Genomic DNA, 24,690 nt, shown 5'->3' with positions numbered 1-24,690 from the left:
CACTCATCTCACATCGTTTCATCGAAGTTGTCATTTCATCAGAGGCGTAGCTAGCATCGAAACATTGGGTGCAAATACCAACAACATTTTAGTTGATAACGTACCGTTTTACATGTACTTGATGCCTGAACCTAACAAAAAATCATATTTGAACCCATTGACTACCTAGCTGCATTAGACAAAAAGTCTTTTTAGTCCATATATTCAGTGCAAGTGTGCAAGCCCAAATAAAATAAATCAATTTGGTAGCTCGCAGCTGGCTAGACGCATGATCTTCAGATTGAGTTGCTTCACCGCTGCAATGGACAGAAACAAATAAATCTATTTTTGCGAATGGAAAATAAATCTGAATACTCTTGTCACCTTCATCACCCTCACGCTGACATATGGCATATGTCAGCGGCAAGCCGGCATAGAAAATATTTGTATTATCTCTCTCACCGTCCTCATGCTAGCAAACGGCAGCGGCAAGCTGACAATTGCTATTCAAAATATTATTACACGTGATAGCATATCATGTCCTGCTTGTACAAGTCTTATCCAACCTTGATTATATGATTGCTTTTTTGGTCAAACCTTGATCTAGTATGGAACAACATTTTGCAAAAAGGACGGTCATTATATCATGATAAATATAATAAAGCATGTACTTCAAGGCCATCCTTATAGGCAAGCAAACAAATGATGCACTACTCCTAGTCCCACATAGTCGTTTATTCAGATAGAATCTGGTTCAAATTAATTGTCATATTACGACTAATCCGAAAGGAATTCCAGAATACATAAAAAGTTTTAATAAAGTAAGGTTGAGACTAGGAGAAGAGTTATGTGTTGTCTATAATGTGAGGAGCTTACTAAACTGGCTGAGTTTTATCGAGATGATTTTGATTCAGATAAACTACATGATGTTGGACCTGATGGAATTATCGATATTGCTAAATTAATGGTGCAAGGCAAGTAAACATACTCCTTTTACTTTGGTCTATCAACCTGTAAAGCTAGTACCGATATTGCCGGTTTCCATGGAATTAATTGACCAGTGCTTTTGATATATGATTGTTGTCAACAAAATATGTAATAAAATGGGTGATCAATCAAATAGTGATTTTCTAATTTGCTAATGGATGAGAGTTTTCTTACCATTAGTAAGTAGTAACGATGAAAGATCAAAGAAACTTGGAAATGACAGTGACTCTACATGTTCCGCTTAATAGTACTTATTTACAACTTAAGAAATTAACATGTCATTTTGCTTTTTTACAAGGAATACCTTATCTAACTACCTATGAAAGTACAAAGTTGTGCGTTTGACTATGAAATGTTTGAAAAGGGGTTTTATGTTTTCATTCAACTGATATTTATTCATTAGTTTTATGTAACAATTATATGTGGTATCCTATTTCAGTTCCTTATGTTGTCCTTTGAGTGTTAGTATGAGGTTGTAAAACTAATCTGAGGTAGACCTATGTATATATCATCCGCGGGGGAGGGGGGCATTAGCCCCCACCTTTGATAAGTTGGGAAGATTTTGGAAGAGCTTACCTGGATTTATTAGCACCCTCTACCACTACAGGCAATCATTAGTTCATGTCCAAATTCTTAGTGAACCCATTGGCAAAACTTCCACCTCAGCGCCGGCACAAATGATGTCGACCCGCCGGGTCCTGAATCCGAAGAACTCGCTGCTCTCGTGTACTGCGACAGCCGTAGAGAAGTCATCCAGGATGGGGCCGTCGCGGATGTCGCGGAACCCGCCGGCGCTGGCCTGGAGGCGAGTGCAGCACCATACTATTGCATCTGAAATGATGTCGAGCCGTCGGGTCCTGAAGCCGAAGAAGCTCCCGTGTAGTGCTGCATCCGTAAAGAGGTCCTCCAAACCGGTGCAGTTGTGGAGCCCGTCGGTGCCGCACCGTAGTGCTCCATTTGAATGGACGTCCCCCAAGAAGAGGCTGCTGACGATGGCGCCAAGCTCGCCGGGGAGACCTCCATCACGTCTGTGGCTGTCTGGGTGGAAGAAGATGGGGCCAAGCTCGGGAGGGCGAGCGCGAGGGCCGTGGATGGACGTGACACCATGGAAGAGAGAAGCGGAGGCGAACGTTTGGTCTATGGGGACATATGTCCCCGTTATCCAATGCGTCAATCAGTGCGTCGCGATTGACAGATAAAGTAGCGTTTGAGCATATACAGTTTGAAGGCAGAGTTGGAAAAGTGAAATATACAGCAGACGAACAGTGTTGTACTAGGCCTGGAACAGGTCGGTACAGGTTCCACGGGCAGGGACGACGCGTTTTCCATCGTCGGTCGATAAATGCTATCCTGCTGGAGGACGCCACCTTTTTGCAGAATCTAGGTCCTTGTGAGAGACCTGGTGTCAAATTATCTTAGTTACTGCTCGTGTAAAAACTGGGTACGCGTTAAGTATAAACAAACTAAATTGTTATGTTTTGAAGCGATGGAAAGGAATTGAGTAATACGTAAAACCGAAAGGTTTGCATAAAAAGGTTAATTCAAATGTATTTTTAAAATTGCATGTGCTAAATATACCGTTTGCAGGAATGAAAGTTATGTCAATTGAGTGGACATGAATCTTTGTAAAGTGAGTCACAGTGATGATGATTATGTAGCAGTGACAGCCTCGAGGGGTGCAATCTATTAGTATATAATTAAAACAAGAGTAAAATAAGCCACCACGTTTGTTCACGTATGTTAATTTTTTTACGCCGTTTGATTAGAACTACATCGACACGTATTGTTTGGAGTCCAATACAGTCACGCATGAACTGATGCATGTCCGAATTGGAAAGGAAAAAGGGGAAATAAAAAGTAAAGCTCTGTACACATATCAAGAGCAATATAGCAGGTCTACCTACAAACTCCAAGAGCCACACGTTTGCATGCATCGAACACATGGACAATATGGACTAGGCAATTGGCAAAAAAAAACAATTGTCTCTCCGATAAAGGATGCAAGCTGGTCTCTTCTCTCACGTGATCCATCTCTTCTTCCCTGAAGCAGGCTCCACGTTCCTTGCCACAAATGTTTATAGAGAAGATCAATTGCTAGGGTTTCCAATTTCTTAGCGCTATAGCCATCACTTCTGATCCTTCCTTCCCCGTCGTCGGGGAGGCACCCGCTGAAGCGCTCGACTAGCCTAGGAGAAGAAGAGTAGGGCAGGTTTAAATCAGCAGCATGAGAGATAATGCGGCCATAACTAAGGTGACATATTGAGAAGCAGGACACAGCGATAAGGAGACACAGATTGCTTCTTCGGGCTTCGTCCACTTCTTCGCCTTGGACATGCATATCTCCCAGCACCGCTGCCTCCAAGCGAGGATGCATGTAACCACGGTCCAGCGGCAACAACTTAGGTCTGAGACACATCCGCCTACAAGCAACCACAGCTGACGGCTATGCAATGCTCGAACTCCGACTCATCTTTGGATCATCATTTCTCAGGTTTGTTCATCTTCTGCGTACCTCAATTTTGTGGCTTCTGGAACAAACAGATGTGCGTAGTTGAGATGTTAGATTCTCCATGGAAGTGGTTAGAGCCTTAGACTAATGATGTGCCGCATGACCTTTCATAGCTACCTCTACTCTGATCGGATTTATACATCAAGGTTAATCTTATTTGCAAAGATATAAAAAATTATTTACATGATCTTTACAACCAAAATGCGTCACTGTGTATGAAAGAAAAAAAATTTATGGAATTGTACAGAATTTATTTACATATTCATCATAGCAAAGATGTGTCATTCTGCTTCAAACAAATTGATGTTGATTTGAGCTAATAATACATGACCATTGTAGCACTTACAGGAGGAACTCAATAATATTTTTTATAGCGGAAGGAGGAACTCAACAATTCAACAACTTTTTGATTGACCAACTTATATGACATGGACTTTTTCTAATAATTGTTCCATTTAGTTTTTTTAACGGTTGTACATTACACTAAGATTCGTTTTGTTTCTATTAAAATGATGCTGATTTGAGCTAATAATTTCTATATGTACATGAGCATGGTAACAAGTACATGAGTAACTCAAAGAACCATGGTATAAGTTTCTAAATCAGTAACTTTTTTGATTGGCCAATTATATAGCATGTATGACCGTGAAGAGTTTTTAATAGCTACTAATGGACCCGTTGCGCCAAATGGCGCAGAGGCACGCTAAAGCCATGTCCGCAATGGAAAAAAAATCATGATTTAATCCCCTCTAATAAAAAACATGATGAATTATTGTGTACGATAAGATGAATATACACATTTTAACTTGATAGTAGAGAGTCATCTAAAACTAAATATATGTCTGAACAAACACACACACACACACAACACACACCCGCTGAGTAGGTTCTATAGAGTCCTAACGCAGAGACCCGCTGAATCCATATGCAAACTATCAAAGCCTGCTGTCTTGCTCCCTCCATTATGCTCCAAATGACCAGAGATAAAAACGTTCAGAGTTTTCCTTTTTCTTTTGCTCACCCTGCATTCTTGACCTAGCATCCTACCACCAGACGTGAAGATCAAGATCAAGATAAGCAGGAGTGACCTCGTTTTGGAATCATTCTAAAACTAAAAAGTACTTAAAGGCCATCAATCGAAAAGAACACAAAATTCTTAAGTACTGACTGAGGCATCTCTATGTAAATCTGGACGAGAGACAAAAATCAATGACATCACAACATAAAACAGGATAGAGAAATTCATCCAAATCACAGACACGCTGGCTGTGCGTATGAGTCAAATGTATAAAGAAATAAGACCGAGAGGCCAACTCGCTGCTATTTCAATGCACACAAAGCCGTATCTTGTACAAATATACAAAATAGCCACAATTTCTGAATAAGATGGATCATAATTCTAATAAATTATTCGATGGAAGCTTTGATTGTAAAACAAACAAAAATGTTATATCTTGCTGTCGTTTGAGGTTTCATAATTGGAGAAGAAAAACAGTCTTTAACCAACATACAACACCATTGGAATGAAAAATATGGGGGGTTCCTCTTGTCATGCTCGTTCTGGCTCATCTTGGGAGATGAGCGAACACCTTGACTGTATGAACCGTGCACACACACGGCAGCTGGCCTGGTTGTACCCCTCCGACCTGACAACATGCCTCGAGTACTCGCTCAGGGTGCCCCTGCTGGTCTGGTTCCGGACATGGCTCAGGAAGAAGATGCCGGCTGGTAGCATGGGGTGTCAGGGATCTTCAAACACAAAGGGCCGGTTGGCCCGGCCCTGCTAGGTCTTGAACGCCTGCAGCACCAAAGGTGAGTAATCCTCTCCGTTACTAAAAAATGTGTTGAGGACAGCAGAAAAGAAATGTCCAGCATATCTGCCACTACTTTTTCCTGGAGATGCCACCACCTATTGTGAAGTTTAATATCAATGGACCAATACTCATTTCAAACTGCAAAAATAGAATGCCGACAGAGGCCAATGATATTCAACTATCTAACAAAGTCACGAGTTAAAAAGATGAAGGCAAGAATATGGAAACATCTGCACGGTTTGAGTACAGTTCAAACAAAACCTACATATCTATATATATACACACACACACATAGGTAGCCATATGGAGCTGTAAACCAAGACAGAGGCACACAAGGCAGAATATCGAACAGTGACAAAGGAACATCAAAGCAACACTAAAGAGTGTTCTAAAAAAAGTAACACTAAAGAGAGAAAATAGCAAAGAGGAAGGAAGCTTTTCTTTGTCCAAATAACTTCATATTTGGTGCTAAAGTTATCAATTCATCTTAGAAGAAGAAATCCATCATCAGAGGAAAACATGTACAGAACTGGAAAGCTAATTCCAAAACCAAACTTAAAATGGGAGCTAATTATTTATGTGCACTGAATCCATATAAAAACCAATGATCATTCTCTCTCTGAAAAGAAGTAACTTCATGAGGGGTGGTGTTTTTCATACCTGAATGGAATCCTTGCACACACAAGAGCAAAGCTGATATAAAAAATACTTTCTGTAGCGCGGGGTAGCAGTAGTACAACATAGATATAATGTAAAGACAAAACCAGGGAGACCACATAGCCATGTGAGAGATGACATAGGAATTGAGAAAATATAATAGGACCAAAATCTAGCACATTCTTTCAAAGATATCCTGAAGTTGTTTAGAAAATTTGTCTTCATATTTTCACTACAAAAACGCTAATAAAATCAAATCGTGAGCTGCACTACTGATCATTAAATAAGCAGCAGTGCAACACTCCATCAGCCAACCACCTAGACATCCAAAATTAGGATTTTAAATGAGATCCTTCGTTGAAAGGTGAGAACCTGTCATTGTTCAATTGACATGTTCAGGCCCAATTTAATTTAGTTATTCTTGTCGGTGTCTTCAAAGCATTATCAATGTATAAGATGGAAGGTACTAAGTTAGCAAACTGACATGCTAACGTAAATATTTCTACTGGCAATCAGACAAATCACGCAAGTAAGCAATATAAAAGAGTATCGTAGATGATAAATCACACATGTAAGAAATATGAAGTGCAGGTTTCTGTACACTTAGCACTTCTCATTTTCTACATAGAAAGGTCCAATCAGATATTCAGATGTCCCAACAACAGTATATGTTTCGAAGGCCAAAAATGCTTATTTTCATTATTGTACTGTCTAAAGCATTCTTCATGGAGATAATCATGATATGTGATCATGCATAAATTATTTTGCCTTTTGAAAAAATTGGTTTTAGTTGAAAATATATACATTCTAACTCTCTCAAGTAGTACTAAAACATGCTCTCGTACAATGGTCAATCATAAAAGGTCGCTTAATAAATCATTTAAAATTCCACCAAACTTCTCGATGATTATCTCAGGGTGCTCAATATACTACTCCTTCAAGGCATGCAACCAAATAGATAAACGTGTTACAGAGAAGCATCATCAGTGGGATATAGTACTACACTGACACACAATTCATAGTTTTTTAGTATTGCTGGGTTGGTACAGCATCCCAGTGTTAATGTATATACGGTGGAAGTTTAGGAATGAGTTCACTTCTTTAACAAAATAGGAAAAGTGTGGCCTATAAAATGCAAGAAAGTAAACTGATGGGCAGGGAACCATTATTTAAATTCCCATGGTGAATTTCCTACAAAAGTCTGCAGCAGGAACGCACATGACAGAACACAAAAGCCATGTATATAAAATATACAGATAACATGTATGAGAGGAAGTTGTCATCCATACACTTAACTTCGCTATATAAATCATGTCTAGTTCCTCAATAGGTCAAAAGAGGTATGAGAGGAAGTTGTCATCCATACGCTTAACTTCGCTATATAAATCATGTCCAGTTCCTCAATAGGCCAAAAGATGTCACCGGATAATAAAGAACTTCTTGAGAGCACATACCATGCCCTCCAACAGCAGATCCTGCAAACTTAACTGCTCCAACATGAATATGTGCATACCTTTGAGTAGTTACCTTCCTTCAGGATCAACGCTTTGAGATCCATTGACTGCTTGTCTTGCCAACTGCTTCCAGTAGTTACCCTCCTGCTAGTAAAAAGATCAAGCCAGACAACCAATGTGCTAAGCTTCACAGAGAAACATGATCCAAATACATTGCCATAGAGAAGAAAAAACAATACAGACAAAAACAATAATCAAAAGAAAATATAGCTTAAAGAGAAAGCACAAACCTTGATAAGCAAAACAGCAAACGATAAACAAGCGGCAGTTTAGAAGACCAGGCAACAACATCACCTGTAAAACAGAAGAACGCAATCGAGTAAGGATGCTCCATTTTTATGTAGTATGTACATATCCATGATTTACAGATGCTGAAGCTAGACCGTGAAGGCTACTTTCTTAATTTACACTTGCAGTATCACATACCAAAATGGATGCAGTTTTTACATGGAGTAATTAGACTGTTAAAAAGAAAATGTAAATCTAAAGATGCTAGAACATATGAATGTTGTTTAACCAGTGAAATATTGATCCAAGAGCATACCGTTGGCTCTGCGCCTCTGCCTGCTCTTAAGTAAGGTTTGTGTTTCAATTCCAAAGGCTTTGGTTTCAGTGTACGATCATTTTGCGTCATCAGCAAAATTATATCAAATTTGCACTTTGTCAGCAGTCTTTAAGAGGCAACTGTTACATGGATGAACTTTACGTAATTCAAACAAGCTACTGTTTCTACTTGTCAATACAACGATTTTAAAGAAATTGAAGGTGGGAGGAGAGCAAGTTGAAGAAATTTTAATCCTACGGATGAAACCGAATAGTCGAGAGACCTACCAAGCCATTCCCGAGTAAAGAATTTTGTTGCACACATTCATATCATCTCTATCCTAAGTAGTCTACAAAAGTGTGGCCTAACATGCAGTTAGAAGAAAACGATTATAAGTATTTCCAAACCAGAAAGCCGGTGTAATATCTTGTAACAAAAATATATCAAAACCACGCCCGATTTAACCTTCATGATATTTTTATCAAACCATCAAATACACAACAACAAATAAGTACTCCATTGTTCCAAAATTATTGGCGTGGTTTTAGCCAAGTAGAAATCACTGAGACACAATTGGTGGATCAAATTTTTAAATGGTGAACCAACCACCAATCATATTTGTATTTTCCCAATTTCATGCTCTGTAGCTCATACACTGAATAAGGTTAATTACAGGGTCAGTCATCTAAGGGTATCCTTATTAGCTTAAATATTTAGAGTGTTATGCTAAAGACCTAACAGCACTCAGTAAAGGTTAATTACAGAAGTAGGAAACAGCAGTAAGAACAATGGGGGCTGGGATCCAGTCATATAGTTCATCAATCTTGATAAACACAATCCCTCGCAAGAACAAGACCATGTAAATAAAGTGGCGACCAAACTGGGTTGGACTCGAAGAAAATTTAGGAAGCTCAGCAACAGCAAAGCCCACCGATATCACATAAGGGTGCTAGAAAATCCAACCGATGGTGGGTTTTTTTTGCAGGTAAACAACAGCAGCAGGCCAGAAGCTGTTGTGAGGAAATTCAGTACCAGCCAGATACAATACCCAAAAGTTTCTACCATTTCTTAATGCACACTTAAAATAAAAACAGACATCAGAAGATCATATTAATGCACAATAGAGGATAACCAGAATAGCAGGGCAAAGCCATACGACTCCGCCATCATGCCGAAGTCAGGCCAGCCAATAAGGACCAGGAAAAGTATGACCCCGAAAGCAATTGAACCCTGCACATTAAGGTGATCTTGTTAGCTCATAACTGAACTGGAACTGAACAATTTGGATACATGATAATTCTAGGCCTGCATTGTTACATGTACATGGCCTTGCGATTCTTGGGCTTTGTGAAGAACTGTATTAGATGGATCCATATCCATAATTAGCATTGTATGAACTGCAGTTTTCTTCCAAATCAGCAGGATGGATCCATATCCAGCGCAGCAAGATGGATCCATATCCATTGGCGTTGTATGAACCGCAGTTTTCTTCATTAAATCTAGACTGAGAATTGAACAAATTTGCTTCCCTGTACAACAAAGAGATATATCAGGGGAAGAGAGAGAGCACGGAAAAGGAGCGGGGAAGTACCCGCGCTTGGAGGGGAGGTTGACCTCGCCAGCGTCCAGCCGTGGGGGTGATGAGGAGCACGTGGACGACGGCGGCCCTCGACCAAAAGAACGGCGGCGGTGACAGATCGGATGGCCTGGGGCTGCCATTGTCAACACCTAGCTTGCCGTCCTCGTCGGGCGGGGAAGCATCGAGCCGCGGTGCTGCTCATGTAGGCACGGCCCGGGGCGACTGGATTCAGGGCATGAAGCTCCTGCCCATCCCCTTCCCCGTCGTTCCTCTACCTCCCTTCCTGGCGCTGGATCGAATCGAGCACCCCAGCCGTCACCCTTTGCCCCCGCAGGCCACCGCCGCTACCGGAGACGCTCACCGCCGCGCCGCACGCCTCGGATCCGGCGGGAACCTCTACTCCTCCACCTTCTAGCGAGAAGACCCTGGCAGCTTGTTGCGTCCTCCACGTCGGCTTCCTGCCCAGAGGCTCGCCAACGGGGGTCTCCTGGCTCACGATGGCGGCCGTCCCCTGACCACTTGCGCGGCGGCTTCCTCGCGGTGACGTGGTCGTCGGACAGAGAGGAGCGAGGCGGAACAGCGGCGGCGGCGGCTGGCGAGGAAGGATGGAGGAGGAGGAGGAGGGAGTGTGGCGCTGCGGGGCTTGGGAGGCTAGGGTTTATGTGGTGGGGCCGTGGGGGTTGGGGACCTGCGCCACTTGAGACGAGACGCGGTGCGGGCGTGCGGGGCTGTCTGGCGAATCCCTCTTGCACACGAGCGCAGCTGACCCAGCCAATACGAAGGCGAGACGAGCCCACCCGTCATTGGGCAGGAAAAACAACCGCAGGGTGAAAACAAGATTTACCAGGAGGTGAAGATCTGACGGCTCAGACGCAAAACGAGGACGATCTAATGGCCAGGAAGGCAGCAAACCAGGGGATCACCGAGGAGCCAAGTTGGCTAGCAACCTTATATGTTAGAATAGGTAATGGCAACACGCACATGGTCAATGATTTCAGAAGGTTCTGTAAATTGTCCAGTTGACCAATGTTTTAAGATGTCAATGCACATTGGATTTTTGTAATAGAGTTTTCTTATACTACCATAATGAACACAGTTTTAGACCTATCTTCTAGACATCCATGGTCCTCCCGAAAATATTCACTCTATACTTAATACATATGTTTAAGGTGCACGGTCTTACAATCTCTAGATTGCCTTCCAGATGCCCAGATGCTCAAGGAATGTCTTGGTATAGCTGAAAATAAATTGTGTGGCAAGAATATCATAGCTTTCTTATATTTACATGTATGGATAATATTGAAGCATGCATCATGCTTACGTGGTAGCCTCAAATTAGAAAGAATTGAATCAAGGTATGCAAGGAAATGTACACAGCTCTGACTGACATCTTTTTTTCCGGTTCAGTATGTTTTCCTTATATCTTACAAACATTTTGTGTGACCATGTTCAAGAGCACCGGTGAATAATGGAATCTGAAATGGATACACGTACATGAGGTAGAAAGACATACGTGTATTCTCTAGGATTTACATCGAAGTGAAGTTGTAGTACTGTATTGATAAGTCTGAGCTTAAGTGATGAGGTACCATAGACCGTTGGCTAAGCCAAGATGGCTCGGGTATATAGAAACTACTACATGATATTGTTGTATAAGGCATTTTTAGGTGCTTATTTTTAGTTTCGCCAGTCGTTGGTGCTTAAGATAGCATGCATCGTCTTTTCAAGTTAGCCACAAATTTAGAATTATTGAAAATGATTCTAGGTATGTACGGAAATGTATGAAGCTTCGACTCGCATCCCCTTTATCAGTTCAGTATGCTTAAAAACTGCACCGTTGTTCTGAGTGACCATGTTCATGTTACATGTTCGCCTTACACTGGCATTTATCCTATTGTGGTTCTTTCCCTCTCTCTGATATACAATGTAGCAATATGTTTCTTTCTATGGTTGATAAATCATCATTCCACATTTTTCTACCGATAAGAGCATATGTGAAGAATATAATTTCAAATGCAATCAAATGTGCACGTGAGGTAGCAAATCATACATGTCTACTACGAGATTTAAATTGCAGGAAGTTGTCGTACCAAACTGACATATATGAGGCTTAAGTGATGAGGTATTATGCAGCATTCTCTATGCTTAACCTACATTTATCCAACACAATTATATTTTTGGGTTACTTTTCCAGTCAAGGTAGTGTATTGGCTCTCAAGAAATTTTCTCTACAACTTTTGCTAAGAACTTATCTGCTAATTATGTGTTTGTAAATTAGTAATTTTGTATTTTTAACTATGACAAGGTAGAATATTATTTTGACCTGATTGCATTCATTGTATCATTAATTAGGATCCTACCTGCGACCACTTTCTAGTATTTCTCTTGGTGGATCTCAGTTTCTCTTCCAACCGCACAGTAGAAATGTACTGATATATGTGGGTTCCAACATAAATAATTTGGTCTTATGGATAGGGTAGAAATACAGTGTGCATAGGGCTTTTCAGATGGTTTGTAGCCTGCCATATTATTCTCGCATTACCTACATGTTATGAACATAATGGCTTCTTTCTGCAGTCATTCTTGCAATTTTTTGTTTCACTTATTAATCTACAAAATTTTATCTACTGCAGTGCCAAGCTTCACCTATGTTTTAAGAAGGTGAGCTAATTATTTTTGTCAGTTACTTCCGTTCTGATATGCAGTCCCGCATCACTAATTCATGACTGCAACTACTTTTGTTTTCTTTTAATTCCATGCAAGTTGATCTTTGCACGGATCCTCCAAATTTTATTGGCAGTAATGTTTCTCACTTCGTCACATTTGTCCTTAAGTGGCTGACATAAGTATGTGCTTGACTCTTTCGTATAGTTCGCTACATTTTGTTACAGATAGATTTGAATTACTAATTTTGATTTGCATTTAGTTTTTAACGCCTCAAACTGTACTCCTTATTTGTGCACCCATTGGTGATCAATTGTATCACCACTCTACTTTTCCACAGTATGAGAGACAAATGAAGCAATTCTTTCAGATGCTTGCGAAGGTTATATTTAGCTTCGGCTAACTTCAGTTGGATAATCCATGTTGTTCATGTTGTCTGAGAATAGTATCTATAAGATATTCATATAACATCTTTATCTGATTAAGTTACCTATTTTAAGCAGATCGGCATTTCAAATTCCAGAATGTAAAGGTTGAGCTTATGATCAATGGCGGATCTAGGATTTGAAAACAGGGTGTCCTCCTAAAAAAATTGACAACAAATATGACATTGTGAACGTTCTAACTAACTACCAATACCACAGAAATAGATCGATATGGTCTTACAAACATACTAAAATTGTCAATTAAGTCTCAGTTTTGCATAGAAGACTTAGAGACAATCTAACTAATTTACTTAATATCAATTATAAATTCATAGTAATATAATTCAACACAAATTATGTACTGAGTAGTACAGAGAAGAGCAAACCCTCGAATCAAAACTTGGTAATCGCCAAATGGGTAGTGGACGAGCTGAACTGGTACCTCAAATCAACACGGATGGTTGCTGGCTGCCTGCGGTCGAGCGCCGACGTGCGGATTGGGCGCCGGCGCCAGCGCCGGCTTGCAGGGGCACGACTGCGCAGTTGAGGTGGCGCGGCCGCCGTCGAGCCCCAAACACCGAGCGGACGGGACGGACAGGCTGTGGTCCTGGGCGCCCAACGATCGGCTACACAGGCGGGGACGGCGAGCGACGAGCGAGCAAGTCAGCAAGATGGCGAAATCCGGAGGTCGCGAAAGGAAGCGAGCGGCTGGCTCGATGCGTCGGTGGCTGGGTCTGGAACTCCCTACTCTGGTCTCTGGATGTGTCTCAGCGGCCAGGGGCAATCCTGGCTGCGTGAATTTTTTTCTCAGCCTGGGCAGAGGGTCATGAATAGCTATTGGGCTTTTATTTTATTTTGCTGGCCCATATTGAATCAGATAGGCTGGTCCAAAATTCCAGGGTGGGCCTAGCTTCCTTCATATCAATTTTACACACGTCAGAACATCCCTATGAAATTTGTTTTAGCCAGAGACATTCATAATATGATATTTCACCTTTCGTATTAATTGTATTGTAAGATCGAAAGTTTTCATTCATTTCTATATCAAGAAAACAGCAAGTTATAATGAGCTTAGGAAATAATATAATTGCAATTCCGGTCATATGTATGTTCCGTATTTTGTGATCTTTTGCCCCCTCCCCCCTCCTTCCCTCCCCGCCGCCGTCGGCGACGCTCGCCGCCGGGCCTGGCCCGGGCGACGCCGGCGGCGGCAGCCCCCTCGCAATTCCCCTCTTGGCTCTCCTCCGGCGCGGGGCGGAGCGGGCTGGGGTGTGTCCCTAAGCGGCGGCGGTCCGGCGTGGCGGTGGGGTCCTGGCGCTGCGCGGGCCGATGGCTGGGCGGTGGCGTCGCCGTTGGCGGCGGGGTAGCGCGGCTGTGCGGTCTGGCGGCCGCTCGGCCAAGATCTGGGCCCGGGCGGGCTGGCGGTGGGGTGCGGCTGCGGCGCGTCCTCCAGGAGGCGGGGGCGAGGTGACGAGCGGCAGGGTGCTGGCGGCGCCATCGCCGGCTTGCTGCAGCGTGGTGGCGGGGCTTAGCGGGCCCGTTTCGGGCCTGGCCGGGCCAGGGGTGGCCTGGCATGCTCTGTTGTCGTGTCCGGACGGCTACCGCAACGGTGTCAGAGGTTCTAGCCTCCCGCACGACAGCGGTGGAGGTGGTTCCCTCCCGTTCGGCTTCGGTGTTGCTACTCCCACCGCGGGGCGCTTCTCTCTGGTCCTCTTGGCCTCGTGTTGGTGTCCGCAGTACCGCGATGACGCATGGTGGTGGGCGGCGATCTGGCTGGTCGGCTCCAGTCCGTTGGGCGGTGGGGATGGAGTGCGGGAGAAATCCTTGCCGATTCTTCGGCTCCGATGCGGTGACACCCGCGGGTGCCACCATCCCTTCCTGGAGGGTGTCGGTGATATCCATCCCCCGCCTCCCTTCGCGTGCTGGGGGAAACTCTAGGACATGTCCGGGCAGCAGCGTCGTCGGTGTCGCATTCCTTCTTGGAGGTGTTGCTTGGTACGTGGTGGTTCGGAGCCTCGGGTTGTGGTGGTTTGTTTCTGGAGGGTGTAGCAGTGGCGGGTCATCCGCGCTTTGTCAAGCTGTCGTTGTTGGCATTTGTTTCTTCTTCCTTTTCTTTTAGGCTTATTGTACTGTTCGCCACAGCGATCCTTGTATCGGTGTTGGTTGCTTTGAAACACAAAGCGGGGGAAATCCCTTTTTCGGTATAAGTACTGCATATGATTATACCAATTTTTGTACTCGATGATTGAACCATGGCCGTACACAAGTAATGGTAGGAAACTCTAACCTAAACATGTTTAAAAGTGTCCCCTACCTGGGGTACTTACGCTAAAAATGACAATAAAAGTAGAACTATCCATTTTGAGAAACACACACACATGGAATGCTAGCACGCGCAACAGCATGAGTTGATGAACAAACTATTCATTATAAGGACTGAGAGAGAGTCATGAAGGCAGAGACAAGAGTCCCCCACGAGCCCTCCCCTCGCGTCGCCCCCGCTCGGGCGACTCGGGCGGGATCACAAACCCTAGCCGCCGGGGGCTCCCCATCCTTCCATCCCTCCCTCCGCCGCCGCCGAAGGACGCCGCCGGCCTATAGACCGGGGGCTGACAGCGGTGGCGGGGGCCTTCCCTCTCTCCCGTGCCATGGGGGCGGTGCGGAGCCCCGCGGCGTGGGTGGCACGCCGATCTGGCCTCGGTGGCGCGGCGGGCCTACCTTCCAGCGGCGGCGCGGCGGCTGCCTCGACCTAGGGCGGCGATGGTGGCGGGTGCGACGGTCGGCCCTGCTTCAGGCAGCGGCCTTGGCGGCGCCGGGTCTGCGGCGACAAACCATCTGACCTCGGATCGGCGGTGGCGGCATGGAGAGCCTGGTGGTTGGGTCGGCACCATGCTTGGTGTGCCCTCCGGACAGATCTGATCTGGCCGGTGCGGCCTGCTCGATGTGCGGCGGCTCAGATCGGCGACAACCCGTGCACACGATGCTTGATGGAGGTTTTTCGAGTGGATCCGGGTGAAAACCTCGTGCTCGGCTTGATGCCAAGACCGGCGTTGGTGGCACCCTTTTGTGTCATTACCTTCTTGAAGGCATCTCCGTGGAGAAGCTCCAGACCTCTATCCGCTACCTCCGGGGGAAACCCTAGATTAGTAGATCGGATGACGGCGACGTGTTGGTGTCGTTTCCTCCTTGGGGGCGTCATTCTTGGAGGCGTACACGGGATCGAGGGACCAGTGGGCAGCTTTTTTGGTGGAGCGGTGCTTCATCCTACATATTGATGACGGCGAATCTCGGCGGCGTGGTGCAGTGGAGACTCGGCGCCCGATGCGCGGTGATGGACTCGTGCAGGAGGAGGCAGTTGTCTGGCGTCATGGTGGCATCGATGGCAGAGTGGCCTAACAAGGTAGAAGCCTCAATATCTGCTTTGAAGACGGACCTATGGAAGATGGCGGCGACAACACATGTGAGTGCGTCAGACCAGTTTATGCCCCAGACCTGGTATTGGCTCGGCTGGGGCTTCTGGCTTTTGATGATAGGCTTAGGTGAGTGGTCTGGGTATTTGGCCTAGGTAGCACCCCTTCATCATATGGATAGGAGAGTGGCATATGTTGCCATGATGGCAGATTCAGGCATATTGCTGTAATACTTTTAAGGTCCTCGAGAATAATCAATAAAGTGGCCGTATGCATCTTCCAGATGCAGAGGCCGGGGGTCATCCTCCTTTTTAAAAAAAATAAGGACTGAGAGAGTATTTTAGCAATGACCGGTGAATGAACACTGGATTATGTTGCCATACAGGGATAACAAGTGAGGTAATTGAAGTAAGGTGAAAAAGTGAAAAATACAAGGAAGTAACTAGAGACATGCCATTGCACCACTAAAAGAACACTAAAAGAACAAGATTTCTATATGACCAATAAGAAAAACTACTTTTAGATACACACAATTGATGCTTACACCGGAATACTGTTCACACGGTAAATGCTTAAAATTCTTACATTGTTGGCTAAAATCCGGACAAAAATTATTGATGCTAATAGACCATTGGATAAGAAACCAAGTGAAAAATACAAAAAAAGAATATTACGAAATCTATGTTGTACATGACAAACAAAGGAGCATATTGAGTCATGTATTATGCCTTATCTTATTACATAAGGATTGTACCAACAACTTCAGGAATTAATAGAAGTCATGCAAAATAAGATCTCACAATGTTTATATCTGAAAATTATAGATGTACCGTATATATCTAAGAAATCTAAGGAAATCTCAAATATAAAGCACCGAATATACACCCATATAAATATAACAACACATAAAAATCTAAGGGGCAAGGGTGATGATGAAGAAACCCTCCATGATCGTTGACCCTACGGCAGAGTGCCGAAAAAGGCCCCTAGATTGGATCCCGTGGTTCTGGAACTTGTAGCGGCTGGAATTGTGTTTCGTCGACTCTCCTAGGGTTTTGGGGATTTTAGAGTATTTATAGAGGCAAAGGTCGGTGGACAAGCTTCCCTTGGGCCCCACTACCCACCAGGGCGCGCTTGGGCCTTCTGGCGCGCCCTGGTGCCTAGTGGGCCCCACGGGTCTCCTCTCGTGCACTTCTTTGGCTCCCTAGGTGTCTTCTGTTCAGAAAAAAAATCTCCAAAAAGCTTCGTGGTATTTGAACTTCGTTTGGTATTGATATTCTGCAAAGTAAAAAAACAAGCAAAAAATAGCAACTGGCGCTGGGCACTATGTCAATAGGTTAGTCCCAAAAAATGATATAAAGTTGCTAGTAAATGAGTATAAAACATCCAAGAATGATACTTTAATAACATGGAACAATCAAAATTTACAGATACGTTGGAGACGTATCAGCTCAGTGAAGATTTTTGTGTGGTTCGGATAGTTGGCGCTGTCTTACATCCACGTTGATGGAGGCTTTGACTCACGAAGGGTCCAAGATCAGAGCGGTCCACAAATGGGCAACTAGCCTATTCCACCATGTCAACTAGGGTAGATCTTCACGAAGTAGGCAATATCAAAGCCCTTACAAACTTCATGGGTTGTTCATGGGTGAGTGTCCTTCATGGACCCTTTGTGGGAGAGTTCTAGATGTCCAAGTCCTTACAAACTTCTCGAGATATGGCTGCTTCGTGACTGCCCTCAAAATCTCAAAGACTTCCAAGCACTTGACCGATCTAGGAGGCACACACCCTCCAAAAGTAATAATATGGAGGTTGCTTGGTGATGAATCCTTTACTCTCATGCTGCAAAAGATAATCTTATCAACACTCAAACTCTCTAAGATATGGCTATTGGATTGGAGAGGAATGAGTGGAAATCAAGAGGGAATAAGATCTTAGAGGATTGGCTTGGATGGTTGGAGTAGAAAGTTCGTTGAAATCCGCACAAGGTGGAGTTCTCTCTCAAAACATGTGATGGGAGTGAAGTTTGCTTTGAATGAACTAGTGTGATAGGTGGGTGTACAAATAGGAGCGGTCAGAAATATGATTAGTACCAACTTTATTACACGGCTTAAAAGCACTAAAGTGATCAGCGCGAAAACTCTGACGTGCACAAAGGTAGCAGCTTTCAACAGTTCAGAAAGTTCGAGAAAAAATCATTCGGAGGCTTCGACGGGAACACTTCAGTTGTGACACACTCGTTGTTGTCGCCTCGGAAATTCTGAGCGATTGGCTTCAAAAATTCTAACATGGCACTAGAAAGCTTAGAAGATGCTTTGGTGATTCCAAATGGAACACTTGGAAGCTCCAAATGGAAGGGTTTTTGCAACAACTGTTTTTTGGTGAATGACTCGGTGATTCCGACTGGAAGAGCTAAAATGAGGGTTTTGGAGTTTGATCTTTAGGGAGTTTGATCTTTAAGCACATGGAGAAAAAACTCATCAAAACTGTGTAGATGTTTGTTTGATGTGTCAAATGTTTAAATTTGATGGAAATCATAGTTTTCAAGAGGAAATAAAAAAATTGTGGATGTTGAGATAAGGTGACTGAGTTTACGCGTCACTTGGCGAGCCTTCAAATACATATGAAGCACTTTTCATATGCATTATGATGATTGCCCATGTGGCGACTACGGTTAGAGTTGCTCTACTCACGTAGGTGTGTGGTCACACACACACGCACACACATCCATCAAGTATAAGCCTATACAATGTAGTAAGATGAGGATATTGGGCATTTTCTTCACATATTTTCCAGTTCACATTCAAATCCAATTTACAGAAAAACAATACAACAGCAAAAGGTTGTTAGAACTAGAACACCTTTTTCTAAAATTTAAAACGAGAACACCCTAATCACATATATTTGAGGGGTGTTCTGATTCAAAATTCTACTTATGTGCAAAAAAACAGCACGTCCCGCCCAAAGGTTATCAAAACCATCACGTCGTTATCTCAAAACAAGGGGAAAAATACCATAATTCAATTCAGAGATATTTAACCGGTTCATTTATACTACAGGTAACTCTTGCTTTGCCGCACACTTTTCAATTGTCGCATTAACTCTATTCTTTTTTCTCCCAAGGTTATTATGGCAATTCATATTTCACGCATACCGCAGAGGCTCTCGAGCAAAATGGACCCCAGAGGCGTTATTAGCTCGAGGCTTTCTTTTCTAATTTATTTTAATTTTGTAAATTATTATTTTGTTTTTTTGTTATTTTATGGATATTTTTCAAATTTATTATTATGTTTTGAAATTCAGAAATGTACTTTAAATTCATAAATGTTTTTTAAAATCATAAACAAATTTCAAATTTGTGAATGATTTTATAAAATTCATGAACATATTTTAATTTTGTGAAGATTTTTTAGTGTTCATGAATATTTTTTAATTCGCAAACTTCTACAATCCGCAAACATTTAAAATTTCTTGACCGTTTTTTAAGATTCATGAAAAACATGATATTTTCTCTCTCCATGAACAACTTTTAAATTTCTGATTATTGTCTAAATTCATGATGTTTTTCAAAAATTGTGAACATTTTTTAGAAGTCGCAAAGTATTTGTTTTGAGAGGAAGGTCGAATTGTTTGATGTGTGGCTATATTATTGTTATCATTTATTCTCGGTGGTGGTTACATGAGCTTCTTTATAGTCCACAAAACCAATCGACCACGAACGATGACACGCACACCGACATAACAAAAAGAGCACCATACAAGCATCATGACAGCTTGTGAACTGGCCCAAACAATCTAAACGTGCAAAATACCCGCTTATAGGTGGGCCCACTAGCGATGCCCAACACCGGACGCACCAAGAACCAACATTCCTATGGGGCTTAGAATGTTAGAACAATTTTCAAATTCGTAAGACAGTTTTTAAATCGGCGAAACATTCTTTGACCAAATACAGCGGCACCTCAAACACGACGGCAGTCATAGCCTCACAAAAGGTGACAGGCTAAATTTTAACCAAAGCGAGAACGTTAGTTTCGATACTGTCATGTGGGTCCACTTGGAGTAAAAACATTGGAGCTTTCCTAGGCCTCTCTATTCCTAAGGAGCACAGGGATTCCTGACGACTCGAGTCTGATTGAAACAAGATTATACTCCGTAGCCTGACGGTGATTACAGCAAATTCCTTATTGATCCGAGTCTGGCCAAGATAAATGCCGAGACAGAAGTTATCAAAGATATACAAAGTCAGCTCGGTCCAGGAGGTTACTCAGTTAACTTGCTCACTGACCAACGTCAGCATTATTTTACAACTAGGACCTTATAAGAGCCCGGTGTCTGAATAACCAGAAGTTAAGTACTCCAGCAATTATGCACGGCGTTCTGGTAAGGAAAGCATTAGGATCACAAAAATTTAGCAGCATGATGTAGTAGCAAGCAAAAAGCTTTATGTCCAACCTCAAAATGGATGAAGACTTCAAAAGGTGGGTTTCAAAATCAACCAATCCTTTTCTTTCTTCTTTTTTTTGCGAGAACAAAATCACCCAATCCAATTGAGCATACATAGTTAATTTCACTTGTCAGGATCATTTCAATTCTCTTCACCAAGACACTGTTTCTACCCTTTAGTTTTCTATGTTTCTTAACTTACAAGTGGACTTCTCTTTTGGGGTTTGTGTCTTTGTGAAATTTCTTCTAATAAAATACCAAGTGTGTTCTCGAAAAATAAAAGGCTAAGGCCAACATACCACCGCAATAAGAAGGCCAAAAAGGCTGAGCATGTAACTGTTAACCCAGCAACCCATAATGCATTTGGAACAAAATATCAGTATTGACATAACCAAGCTGGCCTATATAACAAGTAAAGAGTAATTAACTAGGTTATCCTAATTGTGAATTCCAAACCAAGCTTTTCTAAACAAGGCCTGTATGGTGATAAAATTGTAAATACTGGCCTCTACTATGTGAACAAAAATAGGCTAGATTCTAGATCAAAGCATATATATGAAATTAAGAACAGTTTTCTTCCATACCCAAATAAGCAGCCTCAGAGAGCAAACCAGTGAATCAACACATAGCTTAGGCCACTACCAGTTTTACTTCTTCTAATATACTAACCTGGTCAAATGGGGCTCAAAACGGACTTCACAATACGAGGGCATTCACAAAGAATTTATAGCATAAAATTTAGTAAACCAGAGATATATCATAATCTCGTTATCATATAACTGGAAGAACAATAAACTTGACCGCAGCATAACTAGAAAAGCACTAGTAAGTACTTCTCCCCTGCATATTTAAAATCGTTTGAATCAAAGAGGCCCTCAGAGTTGGGACTTGAGACCCAATATATCAAGTCATCCAATCAAATGATGGGAAGAGAGTGTGTGTACGCTATGTGCTACATGAATCCAAACTGAACTAAAGAAGTGACTACTGTGAATTTAGATATTCCGCTAACAACAGAGTAAGTGTGCAACTACCAAACATACATTAAATTAAGTGTCATTCCTTAACTCTGATATGACCTGTTATAATCGCTATAATACACGCCAAGCAAACAAAACCCAAGATGACAAACCGTCTTGCATCTTGCACATGCGCGGAGTTATTTTGGTAACACCACTATTGCGACCATATCATATGCATTTCTGGTTTCTACTATTCAGGTCAGGGACATTTAACCTAGACTAGATTTTACTTTCTAATAAGATTAAACTGCCTGTAAACTATAGAAACAGGAAATTTGGTATCAAGGCATATTTTAGTAAGACCTTTGCAAAATCAGTAAATCACAATACACTGAGGGCGCCTGCCATGCAAATGCAAGAATAGTTTAATGACCTGGCAAGCCCTCTAAGATTTCCAAGCTGAAAAAACTACCATCATTTTTTCCCAATACAATACATGGATAGCATTTATCAGTTTATGAAATGGATATATCTAACATTGCGGTTTACTGAAATCACCACGGAGGGGTGGAACCCTTTCTCGCCGAAGGAGACCGTGATCCCAAGCCTGGGTCCGTTGAAAACCTTGTCTTCGGGGTGCCTGCAGATGGGGTCGACCCTCTGTAACTTGCACGGAGAGACTCATCAATGGTTCGTGTGGATTTTGCAATGGCATTCCTCACAAACTTCTGTGCTGCAGGAGACAGATTCCTGGGGCTTGCACTGCCTCCTCTCACAGGCGATGGCAGTGGTGGCTTGTGAAACATATGTGTCCGTGCCTTTATCTTCTTCGCAGCATCCCTGGACAGCAGGTGTGCCTTCACATCTCGTACAGGTGGAGGTGGGATCTTGAAATGTGACCTCTCACTACCCCCTGGTGTCTCGTCAGGATCCAACCTCAGTGGTGTTCCATCAATCTCACCCCATGTCATGAACGGAGACTCGTCCACACCAGGTGCTGGCGATGGTGTCTTCACAAAACTGTACCCATTGTCTGCTTTCTTCCCTGATTCAATGTAAAACGGGTTTGGTGTCTTCCTTAGATCCTCCAAATCATACTTCTTTCCTTTGTCGGGATCATTGTACGCCATTCCTCCAGGAGTGGATCCTGCAACTAGAGCATACAGTATGGCGGCTGCCTCCTCCTCTTTGGGTCTCCCGTCTTCAGCAAGAGCCTTCCCATGTAACCTGGTGTTTGACTTGTCGATCTCCTTGGTGAGCCCCTTTAGCCGCACGGCAAGCTCCTCATCAGTGAGCGGCGCTTCCCCTCGGTCGGCCGGGTGGTACATGAGAAGGTTCTTGGCCGTAAACTTGGCACCCTCCAACGTGCTTGGTGGCTGCCCAGATGTACCATAACCATCAGTTATTCTGTCGCGCTTAGCATCCTCCAACAACTGTTTATCCGCCACCTCGCCAGGCTCCAGGAGGTGGGCATAGCGCTCGCGGCGGCGGTGGTTGACCTTCTCGAGGATGCGCGAGAAGGACTCGTTGTCCTCACTGGTGTAGCGGCGGAAGAAGTCGTCAAGCGAGAGCGCGGCAGAGACGTCCTCGTCCTCCTCGGGGTCGCCTGCGGTGGAGGGGGCGACGGCAGGGGTCGCGAGGAAGGACGGTGAGCGGAGCGCGGTGGAGGTGGCGGGCGTCGGGGTGGGGAGGGGCCCGTTGCGCTGGAGACGGCGGCGGCGGTCGAGGATCTTGAGCTGGGCGTCGCGGAGGAGGAGCGGGTCCCGGGAGCGCACGGCCTGGAGCCAGTCGAGGCGGTCGCGGAGGCGCGGGAGGTCGGGGAAGAAGTCGCGCTCGATGATGCGCTCGATGGCGACGACGTAGCTGTCCTCGTCGAGCACCTCCGGGCGGCGTCGCTTGGAGGAGGTGGTGGCGAGGGTGGACGCCGAGGCGGAGGCGGAGGACGGGGTGGGGGAGGCGGGGCGAGGGGTGGACGAGGCGGGGGAGGGCGACGGGGTGAGCTGGCGAGGGGAGTGGCCGGGAGAGCGGAGCATCGCGCCGGCGGCTCTTGGGCTAGGGTTAGGTGTTGGGGAATTGGGGATCGGGGAGAGGAAGAAGGCGAGTTCTGTTTCGCAGTTGAGATGAGTTGGTTTTGGGGTGGGTTTTCCCAGACCGGCGCCAGGCAAATATTGACGCGTCAAACCATCAAAACCGACCGAATTGGAATCCTATGAGGTAAAACAATTTGGCAGATTAAATTGAAGTGCCCAGAGGGTGCTTGGATCCAAGGACTTATTTTAGTCTGACTAAAAATAATCTTTTTAAGGCTTAATTTGGATGCTAGGGGAGCTATTCCCAGGGAAGAGCCTCCGGGGTGAAATCATCTTATGCAAACTGACATCCCGTGAAAGATCAGCACCTTCATTTGGTCGACGGTAGACCTGGGAAGCCCAAAATGGGAAACAAAAAACTGAAGAAGCGGAGAGCTAAGTTTTCGATTAGATGTCTAGTTGTTGTTCGTCGGAGGAGACAAGAGCCACGAGGGTAGTCCATCTCGCGGAAGTACAACACCTGGGTAGAAGGGGGGGGGGGCGCCGGCGGCGGAGTGAGAAGCTCCTGGTTGAAGGGACGGGTAGTCGCGGAGAAGCTCGGGAGGATCTGAGTCAGCGTCATCGGCTCGTCGCTTCTCGTGGATTTCCTGCCCGGCCTGTTGAGATCAGGAAATCGCTCCCGGGGAACGGCCGTGGAAAGGGCGGGGGTCCCTCCCGATAGTGCGCTACCAAATGGCGCCTTGGGCGGCCCAGGGCGAAGTCGGCCCGTGGCTTCCTCCCCCAGGGAAAAGGCTGGGATCCCCCCGGGATACACTGCAACCAAATGAGGCCTAAGAGGCTAAAGTTTCAAGCACCCCTAACTAAAGAGGGGCTAAAACTAGTCTTGAGACTAAATTTTTTTAGTCAGGGGTACCCCTACTAAAATGTGGATTAGTCCTCTTTCTCCTCATTTAACTCCTCTCCTTTAACACAGGCGAGTTCTGGATTGGAGGATTTGGAGGATAATAAATGCTCATTAACTTGATTTTAGTCTCTTTAGTATTTGGATCCAACCATGGGTGAGACTAGCAAGCTTTAGTTCCACTACTTTTAGTCATGGGACTAAAACGTATCCAAGCACCCTCTGAGACGTCTTATATTTAGAAACAAATAGTGTAGAATGATATGAAT

The 24,690-nt window shown here is 44.1% G+C and overlaps 1 protein-coding gene and 1 long non-coding RNA gene across 6 annotated transcripts; both read right to left on the bottom strand.

Annotated features, from left to right (window-relative positions):
• Nucleotides 1-4,761: 4,761 nt before the first annotated feature.
• LOC123155831 (uncharacterized) lies at nucleotides 4,762-13,453 on the bottom strand. 5 transcript variants are annotated; one of them, XR_006477640.1, is made up of 3 exons: nucleotides 9,322-13,453; nucleotides 7,691-9,234; nucleotides 4,762-7,544 (listed from the first exon to the last, which is right to left on the bottom strand). It is a non-coding gene; the product is annotated as an uncharacterized lncRNA (long non-coding RNA). The 5 variants fall into 5 exon arrangements; XR_006477642.1 differs by having other exon boundaries at nucleotides 9,328-13,453; XR_006477641.1 differs by having other exon boundaries at nucleotides 7,691-9,533; nucleotides 9,619-13,453.
• Nucleotides 13,454-21,847: 8,394 nt separating this feature from the next.
• On the bottom strand, nucleotides 21,848-23,626 carry LOC123158152 (splicing factor ESS-2 homolog). Its single transcript, XM_044576255.1, has one exon. It carries the CDS (start codon nucleotides 23,521-23,523, stop codon nucleotides 22,045-22,047), a length of 1,479 nt encoding a protein of 492 aa, XP_044432190.1. The 5' UTR covers nucleotides 23,524-23,626; the 3' UTR covers nucleotides 21,848-22,044.
• Between the last annotated feature and the right edge of the window lie 1,064 nt (nucleotides 23,627-24,690).

Source organism: Triticum aestivum, chromosome 7B (genome assembly GCF_018294505.1).
Source record: "Triticum aestivum cultivar Chinese Spring chromosome 7B, IWGSC CS RefSeq v2.1, whole genome shotgun sequence".
NCBI classification, from domain to species: Eukaryota; Viridiplantae; Streptophyta; class Magnoliopsida; order Poales; family Poaceae; genus Triticum; species Triticum aestivum.
The sequence above is the reverse complement of the archived record's forward strand: the minus strand, read 5'-3'. Positions and strand labels throughout refer to the sequence as shown.